Source organism: Kryptolebias marmoratus, linkage group LG23 (assembly GCF_001649575.2).
Source record: "Kryptolebias marmoratus isolate JLee-2015 linkage group LG23, ASM164957v2, whole genome shotgun sequence".
In the NCBI taxonomy this organism is placed as follows: domain Eukaryota; kingdom Metazoa; phylum Chordata; class Actinopteri; order Cyprinodontiformes; family Rivulidae; genus Kryptolebias; species Kryptolebias marmoratus.
The window spans coordinates 1,306,178-1,320,864 of NC_051452.1; the positions used below are offsets into that span (position 1 = coordinate 1,306,178).

Here is a 14,687-nt window from a genome sequence, read left to right on the forward strand (position 1 = left end):
CGACTTATAACTTTGACTCCACTACACATATAGGAAGCTGGTCGTTACTTCGTGGTAATAGATTCAACCTTAAACCTCGGCTCCGTAAAGAATCTCTGGCTTGATGTGTTTTTAGACAAAAAAATCCTTATTTTTTTGTTGCATATTTATGCTGAAGTTCTTTACAGGTGGTGTAGAAGTTGCAGCAGAGTGTTTCTATGCGTCGATACATCAGGTGGTTTCTGAAAGTTACAAGGTTCTGCAAAATTACTGATATTAGAACATTTAATTTGTACTTTTGAATACTTAAGTATTTTCAAAAGTGAGTACTTCAACTTGAGTACAGTTTTGACTGAGCAACTTTTACTTGTAGTTGAGTTTGATTTGACCATGAGTATCAATACTTTTACTCAACTACTATAGTTGAGTACTTCGTCCACTGCTGGTTTTAAGGTTCTCTAAATCATCCTAAAACCCCAGTCACTGTGAAACCCAATGCTTCCCCAAACAAAAGACTTTTAATTGTCTGTGGGTGCAAGATGCCTTCACCTTGACCCTTTGCATCCATGACCAAGCTTCGGGTATAAATCTGGCCAGGATGTATTTGATCGCTCTTCTTGGCACTACTGATTTCCCATTCTGGACTTGGTTTTTAAGGGGATACTCCCTTTGACTTTGATAGTTGGCAGCACTTAGTACCTTACGAGTTGCGGCAAAGGTTTTAGTTTTACCAAGGCTAGGCGAACGGGTTGCCAATCCGGGGCCTGATTTTCGTCATTTTCCAAAAACGACATAATGCTACACCTCTTTGATGCATTTGTTTAGTTTGTCCCTTGCTTTGCAACCGAACGACGTCTGTTTTATGCAAACATACCTACGTATACCTGCCCTGAATGTATCAGTCTGCCAGTCATCTTAACACAACTTCAATTTCAGAAATTTCCTCATAGTCGCGCAGCCACTCTGGCCGAAACTAAACAAATAGATGAAATACTGTATTGTCTCCGGAGATGCTGAGCTCTCCGCTGCTGTGCAAATAACTTGTCACCTGTAGGATGCCGCTGATTGATTCCAGCTCTGCTTCGACGCGCGGCTGTCTGTGTGGGATGGAAGCTGAGGTTTTTATGGGTCCGGAGATGGCAGGTCAGTCGTGGGCCCTGCTGTAAAGCTTGGCCTCCGGGGCCAAACAGTTCAATCTGGCCTATGTTAACTGATTGCCACTTTGGCTCGTCAATCTTCCGCGTATGGATAGATAATGGACCGATAATGACCTTAACACAACGTAATGCGTTTTGGAAAACACGCTCTTATCCATTACCGTGCTGCAGCATCCGTCTCTGCTTGTTATTCGAGAGTCCCTTTTTTGATGCGCGGCCCCCCTTTGTCGGTTCTGCCGCCCGCTCTCCTTCTCCTTCGCAATATCCGGTCATTACCGCGCGCGCCTCGGGAGCGCTCGTCGGGTTTGGCGCGTTCGCGAGCAAATGGACGGCGGCGATATCCGGCGCGGGCCTTTAGACAGCTGAGAAGCATCCGGCGGTCCACTCAGCTTCTCTCCTGGTGCGCGGAGAGCTCTCAGCAGGCGGATTGATCGTGAAGGAAAGTGTGCCAACCTGCCGGTAAGAGCGGTGTAATGATCAGTGGGAAATCAATCCAAGGAGGCAGCAGGCAAACAATTGAATTGTTTGAAGGAGAATCTCATTTTCCCCGAGCCATTCCGAAGGACTGCAAAGTTACAAATTACCCGCTCGTGCCCTAATCTAGTTGCAGCCCTTTCCCAGAGTCGTGCCCCTCGTTTGTAATCATATTATGTGAGCAGTCAAGGTGTGGGCGTTAGTTGGGTGCACGGGAGTACATTTAGTGTAACGGAAGATCCCAATATGATCCTACGGACCTTTAAAACCTCTGTATATTTTTTTTTCCTCAGCTGCAGACTCATAAAATGACAAGTTCTAGTTGCTTGATTGGATTCGACGTGATACCTTCCACTTCGTATGACGCTGGGCTGCGTTTGCTAATGGCACATGGTGGCCTGCGAGTGGAGGGGACAGAAAGCTGCGCCGTGTGATTGAGAATGAAAAAGGAGGGGGGTAAGGGGGGGGGGGAGGACAATGGAACGAGACAGCCAGCCGTAGGCGAGGAAGATGGAAAGAGAACCCACCCCCCCGCGAAACTAGATTTCTCCCCGGAGAGAACAAAAAGGCCTGATGAAAAAAGCAGGGGAGGCCCAACGGACTCCTGGCCCCTTGATTAAATTGTCCGAACAAGGAGGGAGGCAACAAAAGAGGAGTGAAGGACAGAGAATAATGGCTCAGCTGAGAGAACACCTATAAAGAACAAGGCTGTTGTTAAGTACAAAGGAAAAAAAAAACGAGTGTCTGAGGCAGGAAGCATGTGCACGGGTCCTCGTTCACACGTAGAGCACATACACGAGCCGCACTAACCTTGTAATGTGCCAATAAATCCCACTAAGGGCTAGATTGACCTTCGCTATCCCGCTCCCCACGACTGTTCCTTGTCCACTCGCTTTGCTTTATGACGCCGAGACGCCAAAAGTCGTGTCCGTTATGTGAGCGGCCACGCCACATCCAGCACGAGAAAATGAACAGGCGGCGGGGAGGGGGGGTAAATCTGTAATGGGATAAGACGCTTTTTATTGCGTCGCAGAAGGTCAGGGTTGGTGTGAGTGCGGGCGAGCGCAAACCGGGCACACACTCCCCCACTCCCGAAAGTTGGAGCAGACGAACCCGAAACTCGAGTCGAGATTATTGTCGGAGTTGTTTGTCCGACATTAAAGATGCAGACGCTGCGGACAGTTGCACACCCATCCGTCCCTGGCTCACCCTTGACCCGGAGAGAGAGCTTCCTTAGTCTTCCGGTTGGGAAATTGCAAAAAACTCCTAACACAGACTGTCTATCAGACCACACACCCCAACCGCAAAGCAAATGAGTGCGATCTGTCATGTGTATCGTGATAAAGCCGCAAAATATCACGATATTAGCTTAGCTTAGCCTAACTGTACTTTTTTATGTTGCCTATGGAAACATGTACACTTCTGCAGGTTAATCCAAATGATGGTCTAGCAGCTAAAGTAGGATGAATTCAAATATTATATTCCAGTGTGTTGACTCCAGGCCACTGCTAGTTTCTCATCATTTTACGAGTACATGTCAGCATCTCGTTCTGCAATGTAAGCTTACAAGGTGTGAAAAAAAAAAGCATGCGCCGCTATTCAAATGTGTTATTTCTGCTGGGTGACCAATGGGCTGTTGGGTGTTTTTTTTTTGAGGCAGACCTTTGAATTTCAATGAAGCAGAGGTGAAGCGTCCACCTCCACTGTGCTCAAGGGGGTCGAATGAGATCGAACGCGAAAGGAATCGGCAAATTGTTCTATGAGTGCTCGAGCAGAATCATCATCCTCCACGCTTCTCCGTTTCGGCAGCACTTCAGGAAGGCAATCACAGAGCAGCATAATTATTATTTTTTTTAACTTTTTCTTTTTCCTCCACTGGGTCAATTCAGTTCTTCACTAACAGCAGAAGCAAATACTTTCTTTCCGAAAATATCCATGTTTCTATGGCAACAGACATTTTGGTTGTTTTTTTTGTTTGTTTTTTTTTCCTCACAGTGACCTCCGTGTTCAGGTAAAACTGACCCATCTGCTTCAAATGATGAGATGTACCGTTAATATGTGAATAATTATGTCAATTTTGACGATTTACAGTAGCGATCAAGCTATATGGTCGAAATTTAGTCGATTCAAAAACCTAAATTTGTCTCCGCTGACGCGTTGATCCTTTCCCCGTGACCATAGGGATCACCACTGTGCTGACCATGACCACCATCAACACCCACCTGAGGGAGACGCTGCCCAAGATCCCCTACGTCAAGGCCATCGACATGTACCTGATGGGCTGCTTCGTCATGGTTTTCCTGGCCCTTCTGGAGTACGCCTTCGTCAACTACATCTTCTTCGGAAGGGGCCCTCAGATGCAAAAGAAGCTGGCGGAGAAGGCAGAGAAGGCCAACAACGAGAGGGCGGCGAAGTACGACGCAGCAAGGGTACGTTTTCCACATCAGATTAGCGCCAACGGGTGCGACAGTGTTAAGAACGAGATGGGTGAGAATTTTCTCCTGTCATTGATGGAAAGCATTAGTGTCGGAGAATGCCCAACTTACGAATCAATTTCCAGGGTTATGTCCTGCAGATGTGGCTGAATATTTTCATCTTCTCAGGAGGCAGGTAGTAGGACCGCGTCCCTAAAGCGGTCCAATCAGGTTAAAGGTCTTCGCCACTCACGCTCGGTGAGTTGCCTTTGAGAGTCTTTAAAAATCCTCCAGTCAACTCTGCCGTCGCCCATCAGTCGACATGGATGTGGTTAATTTTGTTTCTTTTTTTTTTTTTTTTTGCACTGGTGCAAAAAAAAAAACTAATCTATCCATGCCGTGAATTATGCAACAACAAGACATCTCCATGACATCATGTTGATGAAATGGATTCCCATGCTTACATTGTGAGAAATGGTGTGTCGGATGCTGTTTGATCTACCTACGGGCTTATTCCTAATGCATGCTGTTTGTATAGCCGTTCTCATTGAACTCATCAGTGAAGTCATTTCTTCCATGGCGCATGAATCCGTCTGACTTCCAGCAGGTAGTCACTGCAGAGGTCCCCCCGCCTCCCGCCCGTCAACAAACAGCACGACTACCTTCCCGTTTGGCCGTTTCGGAGCCTTAAGACATTGCAATAAAACAAGCATTTGAGTCAGTGCTGCTGAACCCTGCTGACAGTTGCTCAAATCGATCTGATCGGGAAAAACTACCAAAAAGTTATCTAATGATTGCCAGATTGCCAGATGCTTGCAGAAAACAGGAGGTGTTTCTATAAGTAGGATAAGCTAACTTGTACTAAATGACCAATAACCTGAGCTTGAATCTCCCTGACCTGTTATCCATACATCTATTTGTAGGCTTCCAATTCTTTGAAAGACTTCAGGTCATCTGAGGTGTAGGGACTTGGTGTGAAGATCAAACAGTTTGCGATGTTCGGGTAGGTGATCCCCCTGCTACCATTGTCTTGTTGAAGGCTTCCAAGTTTTGGAAAGACTTCGTGTCATCATAGGTGTAGGGGCTTGGAGTCCAGAGAGAAGATCCGGAGCCACATTTCTGCCGTTGTAGGCTTTTTCCGATACCTTGAAATACCTCTGAAGTATAGGGACCTGGCGTGAGGATCAAATGGTTCACAATATTTGGGTGAGGGATTCTCGAGAGAAGATTCGCACTCCAACCAACCAGGCCATGCCCTTGAAAGACCCTCAGCTTGTCTGGAGTGCAGGGACCTGGCGTGAGGTCTGATAGTTCTCGACATCTGGGCAGGTGATCCCCAGAAGGAGATCTGGATCTGCACTCCTACTAACCATTGTCTGCTTCCAAGCTCTTGGGAGACTTCATGTCATTTGAGGTGTAGGGATTGAGTTTCAAGACCAAATAGTCAACAATACTGGATATGTAGCAGCCAGGAGAAGATCTAGATCCAGACTCCAACCAACCATTGATTTGTATGGATGAATTCTCGATTAAATACATTCATTCATTTATTTTTTTATGATATTGCTTCTCGTCTTCGGTTTCTAACCTTTCTTGGTACATTCTAACCAAACACACCTTTGATTAGCACTGCAAGTATCTCCAAAATGGCAGCGCATCCAGTATTTTTGGAATTTGAGGACATCAGAGAAACTGGAAATTTTTTGTTTTTTTAACCTTTAGCTTTTATTAACCAGGTTATGAAGTGCGGTCGACAGTTTCACACTCCAGTCCAGTAGGTGGCGGTATTACGTTATAGCTTTTACTAAGTGATACATTTTACAAACGAGGAAACGAAGTTTGTTGTTTCTCTTCTTTTTGTGCAGTCTTCTTTGACGGTTTTTAATCTTTACCGCCATCTTTTGAATGGGAGCTCTAGCCACGGATTATCGACTCGGTCACCGAATTCGGAGCTGCACATAGTCGACCTTTCGTGCTTATAGTCCTTAGTTTTTAAAATGGAAAACAAACAATAACATCTATGTAACAATCAAGTCTGTGCTTAAGCTGGCATAAAAGTTGCTCAAATAACTTTTTGTGCAAATAGAAAACGTTTATATAAAATGTGATGTTTAATAGGTGGCACTGAAACAAGCGTGTTGGTAAACGCCATTTAAAAAAAAAAAAACTTTGACTTGTTCAAATCTTCTCCGTTAAAGAAGCTAAAATGGGACTTCACCAGTCGCTACGTTTGCATGACGGAATGGATTTGTACTTTTCATTTCTGTCGAGCTGTTTTTGTGGCGCACTCATCATAAGCATGGATTCTGATGTACAGTCCTGCATCTCCTGTGTTTCAGCAACTTATTGACAATGATGTGGAACTGAAATTACTCAAACCAAGCGATCTTTGAGGTTAGCCCTCAAAATGGATACCACTGAAAAGACTTAAAATAGTACTTTTATTAATTGTTGTTTTGAGTGTTGTTCTTTTCAGTGTCATCACCCCAACATGGAGTTTTAAATTATCTTTTTGTTTATTGTTTGAATCAGTCCCCTATGGAAAACCGTAACCATACAGTTGCATTTTCTCAAAGTATGTCTAGAAAAGGCTTAAAATAACATTTCATTGTAGAAATGATTTTACAACCTACCTGACAGTCTTGCTTAAATGTTTTAGCTAGTAAGTGGTAAATGTTTTTAAAAGAATTAACATTCAGACTTCAGTGATCGAGGACAGAAGTCAGACTGAAGTCCAAGTCCCCAAAAAGGGAACTTTTCGAGCAACAAATTCTTTGCACATACAGTTTTGTTTTTATGTTTATTCGTTTTTTATGTGTGTTGAAATTTTTTTTTATTTTATTTATTTATTTATTTATTTATTTATTTATTTATTCACAGGTTAAAATGTAATGGTACACAGTCGTACCAAATGTGAAAAGTTCCAATACGGGATTTTTTTTCAAGCAACACGTTTTTGGTCATATAAAGTTCTGTTTTTCTGTTTATTTGTTTGGTTTTTTTGTCTGTTAAAAATACTTTTCTTTTCTTCTTTTATTTATTCACAGGTTAAAATGTGATAGTACACATTTGTACCATTTTCACATTTGGTACCATTTGTACCAAAATGTGAAAAGTTCCCAAATGGGAACTTTTCGAGCAACCAGTCTTTGGCACATAAAGTTCTTTTTTTTTCGATTTTATTTGATATTTTATTTATTCACAAGTTCAGATGTGATGTGACACGTTTACACAAAGTCACAATCTTCATTGTGAATTTTGTTGTCATTCAGATCCCGTGTAGTTCAGATATTTTATATCCTGCCCACCCTACGACGAGGAATTACGAAGGGCCTGGCGTGGACCGAACCATTAGGCTGACGACAATTGAATTTTCAGTTCAACCAAAAATGACAAAGTTTATATATTGTATGCTGTGAATTACGATACTTGAAGAGAAAACGAAATCGGACACAACTGGAATCAAGTCAGAGCTTAACATAAATTGGAAAACTGTGATCGGTGCATTTCTGTTACACTTACCTCGACAGTAAGTTCCTTGCAAATTCAATCAATCTTTTATGAAATTGTACAGTACATAAAAATGTATAAGCGATGCTCACACACTCTCCAATAGCAAGAGGTCCGGATAATATCCTAAAAGCTGTGGTAGATTTTATGTAATGAGCAGAAACTTTACAGAAGTTGGTATTGATTACTGTATCAGTCAGAGTTAAGAAAATTAAATATCGTCTATCGTTTGACCTTCAACAGACAGAAACAATAATAAGATGCTGACTTCTTATCTGAAGTGTGTTTACAGTCGCATCTATGAAATAGAAATTTGTTTTAAAGCAGTACCAGAGTTACTGTTCACCAAAGTAGCCGTATGTTTAAACGCTGGTAATGTTGTCTACAAATACCAAAGCATAACTGGGTCCAAAAAAACGCTTCAAATGTGTAGTTTCTTCTTTTACCTGGACCACTTTGAGACATTGGAGACGATAAGCTTGCTTCGTCCTTTTCATATGACTGGTTATTTCGGGTCGTCACTAATTTTTCTTTGAGGTTGCAATCAATTATGCATCGACAAAACCTACTGAACAGCTACTACTACAGAAAGTTACGTTAAATTCTTCTGCTGTAAACTTTAAAGGTTGTCTTTTCTGGACGCCTGCCCTGCAGGTTGCAGAGGACTTTCAGTAAGCTGCCCTATAGACCAATGATTCCCAAAGTTGGGGTCGGGACCCCAATGTGGGTCACCCAACACCAAATAGGGGTCCTTAGATAATCTCCAGATATCAACCTGCAATTAAAAACCTTGTTTTAAAGATATAATTGTGACAGAGAATTAAAATACAAATCATAAATTGATTTAAAAAATTACATAATGGATGTTAGGACTGTTTGTGTTGTCATTGTGCTCTTATTTAATAGAGTTATTAGCATTTTTGGATGTTTAAACAGCCAACAGATGGGGTCACACACCTTTGTCATTGTTAATTTATGGGTCGAAAGCTGAAAAGTTTGGGAACCAGTGCTATAGACTAACCCTTAATGTCATCCTGTTTTAGTTTGCTAGGGTCCATCCGTGATCATGATACGTTTATCTGTTTTTCATCTGCTCAGGCGGAGCCGCATGGCCACGGCAACATCCTGCTGACCACCCTGGAGATCCACAACGAAGTGGCCGGAGGCGAGATCACGACCAGCGTGGCGGACATTAGGAACTCTCAGTCCATGGTCCAGTTGGACAGCACGGCCTCGTCGCACATCCAGTACCGCAAGCAGAGCGGCGGGATAGGGCCGCGGTCGGCCAGCCGCCACTCCTTGGAGCGGTCCGCCCAGATGAAGCGCAGCCGCCTACGGAGGCGGTCCTCGCAGCTGAAAATCAAAATCCCCGACCTGACGGATGTGAACGCCATCGACCGCTGGTCGCGCATCATCTTCCCCTCCGTCTTCTCCTTGTTCAACCTCATCTACTGGCTTTACTACGTCTGACTGAACCATTTTTTTGTTGTTGTTCATTGTTCTTTTCATTTGATTTGTTTGCCCTTTTGTTGTTTTTATACACGATGGACTCCGTAGAGTCAAAGACTGCAACGCTGCATTAGAAACGAAAAAAAAAAAAAGGGACCCTGAAAATTCTTCTAAGGTTTGGACCAAGTTCTCGCCGAAATCCTTTTTTTTTTATAAATATATATATTTGCGGTCTTTGACTCCTTAGTAACAAGGTATTTTTATTTTTAAAACCATGTCTTGTAATTTGGGCTTGTGACGGTTCATTTCCCGCCATTTCTCTCTCGGTAAAGTGTAAATAGTAAAGCACAAAACCAGCAAGTTATAAAACAACGGTATTTTCAAAACGGAAGACAACAACACACAAAAACAGCAAGGGTAAATGAGTTGGTTTTTTTATTCAAAAGAAAAAAAAATACTTTATATAACTCAGTTGGTCGGGTGCAGGCAATATTTAATTAATAATTCATTAAACTGTGTTATGCTATGCACTATTACTGCATGTGGTGATCGGCCGTAGTTTTGCCTTGGGTTATGGTACAATTCTTACAAAAACAAAAAAACAACAATATGTATGTGTTTGTAGTGGTAATTTACATACGACTTACTGCACTCTTCTCTTATCACGGACTGATCCGGTAAACTTTTACCCGTACGTGACAATTTCAAACTTGAGGCTCTTCCCCTCCTTCAGGAAGAATTTTTTTTTTTTTTTTTTTTTGACTCAGGTTTTGAATCTGTCCGGCATCTATCTTTCTCTTCAAAAGCGTGGGTTTAATCGGGGCAGGGACGAACAAGCACAACTCCTGAATAAAACTGCCAACTTCCCCCCAATCTCCCACGGTTATCTTTAAAAAAAAAAAAAAAAAAAAAAAAAAAAAAGATCGCTTCACGTGATTGCATGACAGAATTGCACTCAAATTTACTCAACTTCCTCAGAAAAAAAACAACCTTTTTTTAATTTATTTCAGAACAACTGCCAATGGCCCGTTGGGCAACACGATTACTACTGAACCCATAAAATAGTGTAATATTTTTGTACTTCTTGTCTTCAAGTAATTATCTGATTTCCCTATATTCTTGTATTCCCTTTGTTTTCTCAAGACAAATTATTTTGTGGTGATAGTATGGTGGAAGTATTTATTTTGTACATAAGTACATAGGTGTGTATATACATCAATGTATATATAAATATATACTATATATACGAACCGAAAATGATCAATTTGTGATTGTCGCTCTGACTTGAATTGTCAGATTATTTAGCGGGAAAAGAGAAGAAGTTCATTGGACTGGACAGTTTTGAGCACCTAATTCATTCCAGAAACATTCCTTCTTTGTCGGCTGACCCGTGCCGAAGGACCACTTTAATTGTTTTTAAAGTCGTGGGGAAAAGAAAGTCCGTCCTCTGTCAGTTCTGGGGTTTAAGCATCAGGACATAACAGGAGCAATTTGGTCTTTACCAGGTTTGAAAATGACCAAAAAATACACAACAGATTCCATTGTGCCGTTACTTATCCAACAAAAACGAAGCCAAAAAATGGAAAAACTGAGTCCACCGTAATTAAGAAGCACGCACGACTTGAAATAGTTGCTTTCTGTATGACTTTCTTCGTCGCTGACTTGGTTGTGGAGGAATTGTGGCCCGCTCCTTCTGTACAACGTTGCTTCAGTTCGTTGAGGTGTGCAGACGTTTGTTTCTGCTCGGCTCTCCGAGGGTCCCGGCGCAGCTTTTCAACGAGAAAAAAGCTGGTTTTTCCAGAACCCTCTGGTCTACAGAGGAGTTCTTGGGCGACTCAGTGACTCCAAATCATCGCCTCTCCACCACCGTGCTTGACTGTTGGAATCAGGCTATTACAAGCTGTTTTTTTTAGGGCCAGACATCTCTACGGTGGTCTCATCTGTTTAGATTTATTAAATGTTGCTGCCATCTTGTTTTAATAGGCTTTCTCCTGGCAATCCTTTCCAACAAGCTCTACTTGTTCGGTCTTTGTCTAGTTGCCCCGTTATGATCTTTCATTTTTAACCCGCTAACTGAGGCCTGTAGAGTCTGGGACGGTTTGACCTTTGGGGGAGAATTTGATGGGACAACTGTTCCTGGGAAAAATGTTTTCAACTTGCGAATGATCTATCGCACCGTAGAGTGACGCCCTCTAGATTGTTCGTAATTACTTTGTATCCCCTTCCCAGGTTGATGGGCGTCAACGGTTGCTTCTTAAAGGTCGCTGCTGATGTCTTTCCTCCTTTGGCCTTGTGTTAACACACACCTGGACGCTCCAGGCTAGATTTGAACAATTTTCAAACCTGGTCACCGGATCGTTTTCACTATGACAAGATAAGGCCCTAAAACCGGAAGAGGGGGGACTTTTAACGCATGACTGTGTGTACTTTATGTGATTTGAGCTCTGTAAGCAGGACAAAGCAATGCCGATGTCCCTAACCAGATTGGGGAGTAACTTTAAGCACACGCTAGCATTGAATGTATTAGATCTATTTTTTTTTTTTTTTCAGGGAGAGGATAACGAGCCATGGTCTTTGTTTCTCCATCAGAATGTAACACAACCTCATTCTTACGCTGAGAGTGGCAAGTTGGAGCAAAAAAAAAACAAAAAAAAGAAGGAACAAGAAGTGATTTTGTTGTGCATGTGCATGACGAGACACGGATAAGGAGGCTTCAAGACTTTTCTGTATTTATCTTCGACTTTGGACGAGTGGCAGGGTCTTTTGACAAACCGTGCGCCGTTCCAACCTACGATCGCAAAGGGATGGGTTACAACAGTTCAACCGTCGGCCAGAAGGCGTAGGGAGAGTTTTAAAATATATATATATATAAAAAAATACGATACTTGACAACAGTGAGTCTGAGCACAGAAAACTGGAAAATTGTAACATGTACAGCCTAGAATAAGACAAAGAACTGAATGTAATGCACTCGGATTGTCGCAGCACAAATGCAATTTGATTTCCGAGCGCAGGAATGACCTCAGTCTAAAAAAAAATAAATAAATAAATAAATAATAGGGCTTGCGTTGATTCTACATCCAAGTGAGTCGCGTTTTTTACTGTGTAAAGTGGGGTTTAGTGCAATCATGAAGTAGGTCCATAAAGAAAAAAATAAAACATCACTTTCTGATGAAGAGAGTCAAAGCATTTCGCTCAAGGTGTGTTCAGGCATTAAGCAAAGCAAATCTTAATTTTTTTTAAAATCCACTTTAATTACTGCCCTGTTGCGTTCACTGGTACGGAAAACGAGAAAAGCCATGGCTAAAATTATTATTTTCACGATGTTATCTTGAGTTATCGGTATCTCAAGCTAGCAAACCGTCTTTTCCCGAAGTTACCGTACGGACGGTTGGTAACCGTACGGGACGAAACTGGATGGATGTAATCGACTCTCAGTTACAAGTTAAAAATACTTGTTTTCTCAAGATGTCATCTCCAGAAAACAGATTGATTTGCCCTGGTTGCTTCAACATATATAGTTTATGTTAAGAAAATTGCAACAAAACCGTACGGCTTTTTTTCCCGTACGGTAAAGCAGATTCCTGTAGGTTCCGATTGCTTTGAGTGAGTTTTTCTTTTCTTTTAAGTTGACTGTCAAATTTGATCTGTCTGAACACAGTACGAGCAAAAAGTTTGACTTCGCCGTGAAGCACAAAGCACCGTTTGGTGAGCGCCGTTAAAAATCGCAGAAACCGCTCTGTCCAAAGAGATTTTAAGCTGCTCTGTGTAGAACTACGGTTGTACCTGACGAAGAAAAAAAGGAAAGCTCTTCCTGACCTGTTGGCTAGTTCGATTGAAACTATCACTGTCGGGTCATGTGTTGAGATTTTAAAAAGCTCAATGTATGGGTTCTTTGTTTTTTTAAAATGGCCAAACTCCAAAGTGGAAATTTTGATGCTAAAGACACGGGGGGGGAACTGCAACTACAAACTCGTTTATCGTGCATGCAAGCAATTCCTAACTTGAAGGGATCTTCTGCGAAACTCATTTACAAAAACTGCCAACTGCTCCTTTTTAGCGATTACTCTATGCCATGTGAGCCGATTTAAAAAAAAATAAAAAAATTTTAAAAATATATAAAATATAAAAATAATGAAAAAAAAACAGCCATCAGAGACTTCACGTGTTGTATGGCCTTGGTCCCATAATGGAATGTGAAACGTTCTGTGCTGCCACAAAATGTATTTAGGCTTAGATTTCTACTGTATATCTCTGTATGTTTCTCTTCCTTTTTTTTCCAATAGAGTATCATGTTAAACCACCAAATAAATGATATACATTGTACCTGTGTATTTGGTATTGCGAGTATGCATGACACGTCATGAAGTATCTGCATATGCTGTACAGGAAGACGATACAATACCAGGACTACCAGCACAACGCCCTCCGGCAGGGCGTTCGACTGCTTTCTGTTCCAACCCAACGACTTGGCGGCGGTTCGGGGACTCGGGACTCGAACGCTGAGCGGCGCGTCTGAATGTGACGCCAGGTCGGACGCGGAGGTTACCGTCGACTGTCCGAACCCGCGAGCTCTTTCTGTTCCGCTCAGTCGCCACGAATGTCCTGATTTCTGCTCACAGCGAGTTCACGGAAGCAACTATTTTTTTGTCGTGTTTTGCTGGAACTGTCGCAGTTTTTTTTTGTTTTTGTTTGTTTTTTGACAATAAAACATGGACTAATTTGTGGAAAGATTTTTTTATTTGTGTTGTCCTCTTGTTTAAGGAAATCTTTCTAACCTTTTATCTCTTTCTTCTGTGGGTAAAACCTTTTAATTTTGCATCAAAACTTCCTTTTTGGGGAGGGTTTCGTCTAAAGTTTAAAGTTTGATCTAAAGATGCTTCATATCAAATTGTCCCAATGGCTCAAATCTGGAAAGATTTTCCATTTTAAATGGGGAATCTGATTAGTAGGTATACAGATAAAAGTACATTTAAATATATGTAACGATACAGTTAGAGGTAAATGGGATATATTGGGTAAATTTTCAAAATCCAGAAGTATTTACTGTATTTTTGTCAAGTTTATTCATATTTGGTGTTGTTAAAAAGTCTCAGGAGAAAATCAGGCAATAAAGACAAACAAAAGACACAAATACAGAGCAAGTGTGGCTTCAGCACAGCAGAGAGGGATGATGAAAGGTCTGTACGCAATTTCATAAGTTAAGCTCGGCTTTGTGAGCTGTCGGTTTCGTTGTGGAAGGTACACTATGTTGCTAAAGGTATTCACTCACCCAAATCCAGGTGCTCCAATCCTGTCCGTGGCCACAGCTGTATAAAACCAACCACCTAGGCATGCAGACCGCTTCTACAAACATTAGTGAAAGAATGGGTCACTCATAGAGCACAGAGGTCACTAACGCTTTACAACAGTGGTGTCCAATCCTGGTCCTGGAGGGCCACCATCCTGCATGTTTTAGATGTTTCTCTGCTCCTCAGCAGGTCTTCAAGTTCTGCAGATGCCTGGTAATCACTCGGTCGTTCAAATCAGGTGTGTCAAAGCAGAGAAACAACTAAAACATGCAGGATAAAGGCCCTCCAGGACCAGGATTGGACACCAACGTTCTGCAGAGTCAACAGACCTCCAGACTTCATGCGGCCTTCAGATCAGCTCAGGAGCAGAGAGCTTCATGGAATGGGTTTCCATGGCAACAGCTGCATCCAGG

General features: G+C 42.0%; 1 protein-coding gene across 4 annotated transcripts in view; it reads left to right on the plus strand.

Annotated features, from left to right (window-relative positions):
- The window catches only part of LOC108249474 (gamma-aminobutyric acid receptor subunit beta-3), a 64,260-nt gene extending 51,124 nt beyond the window's left edge, over nt 1-13,136 (plus strand). For 2 of the 4 annotated variants that reach the window (XM_017438879.3, XM_017438881.3), the window contains 3 exons: nt 3,792-4,039; nt 4,214-4,282; nt 8,633-13,136. In XM_017438879.3, coding sequence (XP_017294368.1) covers nt 3,792-4,039; nt 4,214-4,282; nt 8,633-9,004 — 689 coding nt within the window. In that variant the 3' untranslated portion in view covers nt 9,005-13,136. The remainder of the gene's footprint in view (nt 1-3,791; nt 4,040-4,213; nt 4,283-8,632) is intronic. The other 2 variants (XM_017438880.3, XM_017438882.3) reach the window with 1 other exon arrangement.
- The last annotated feature ends 1,551 nt before the right edge of the window (nt 13,137-14,687 follow it).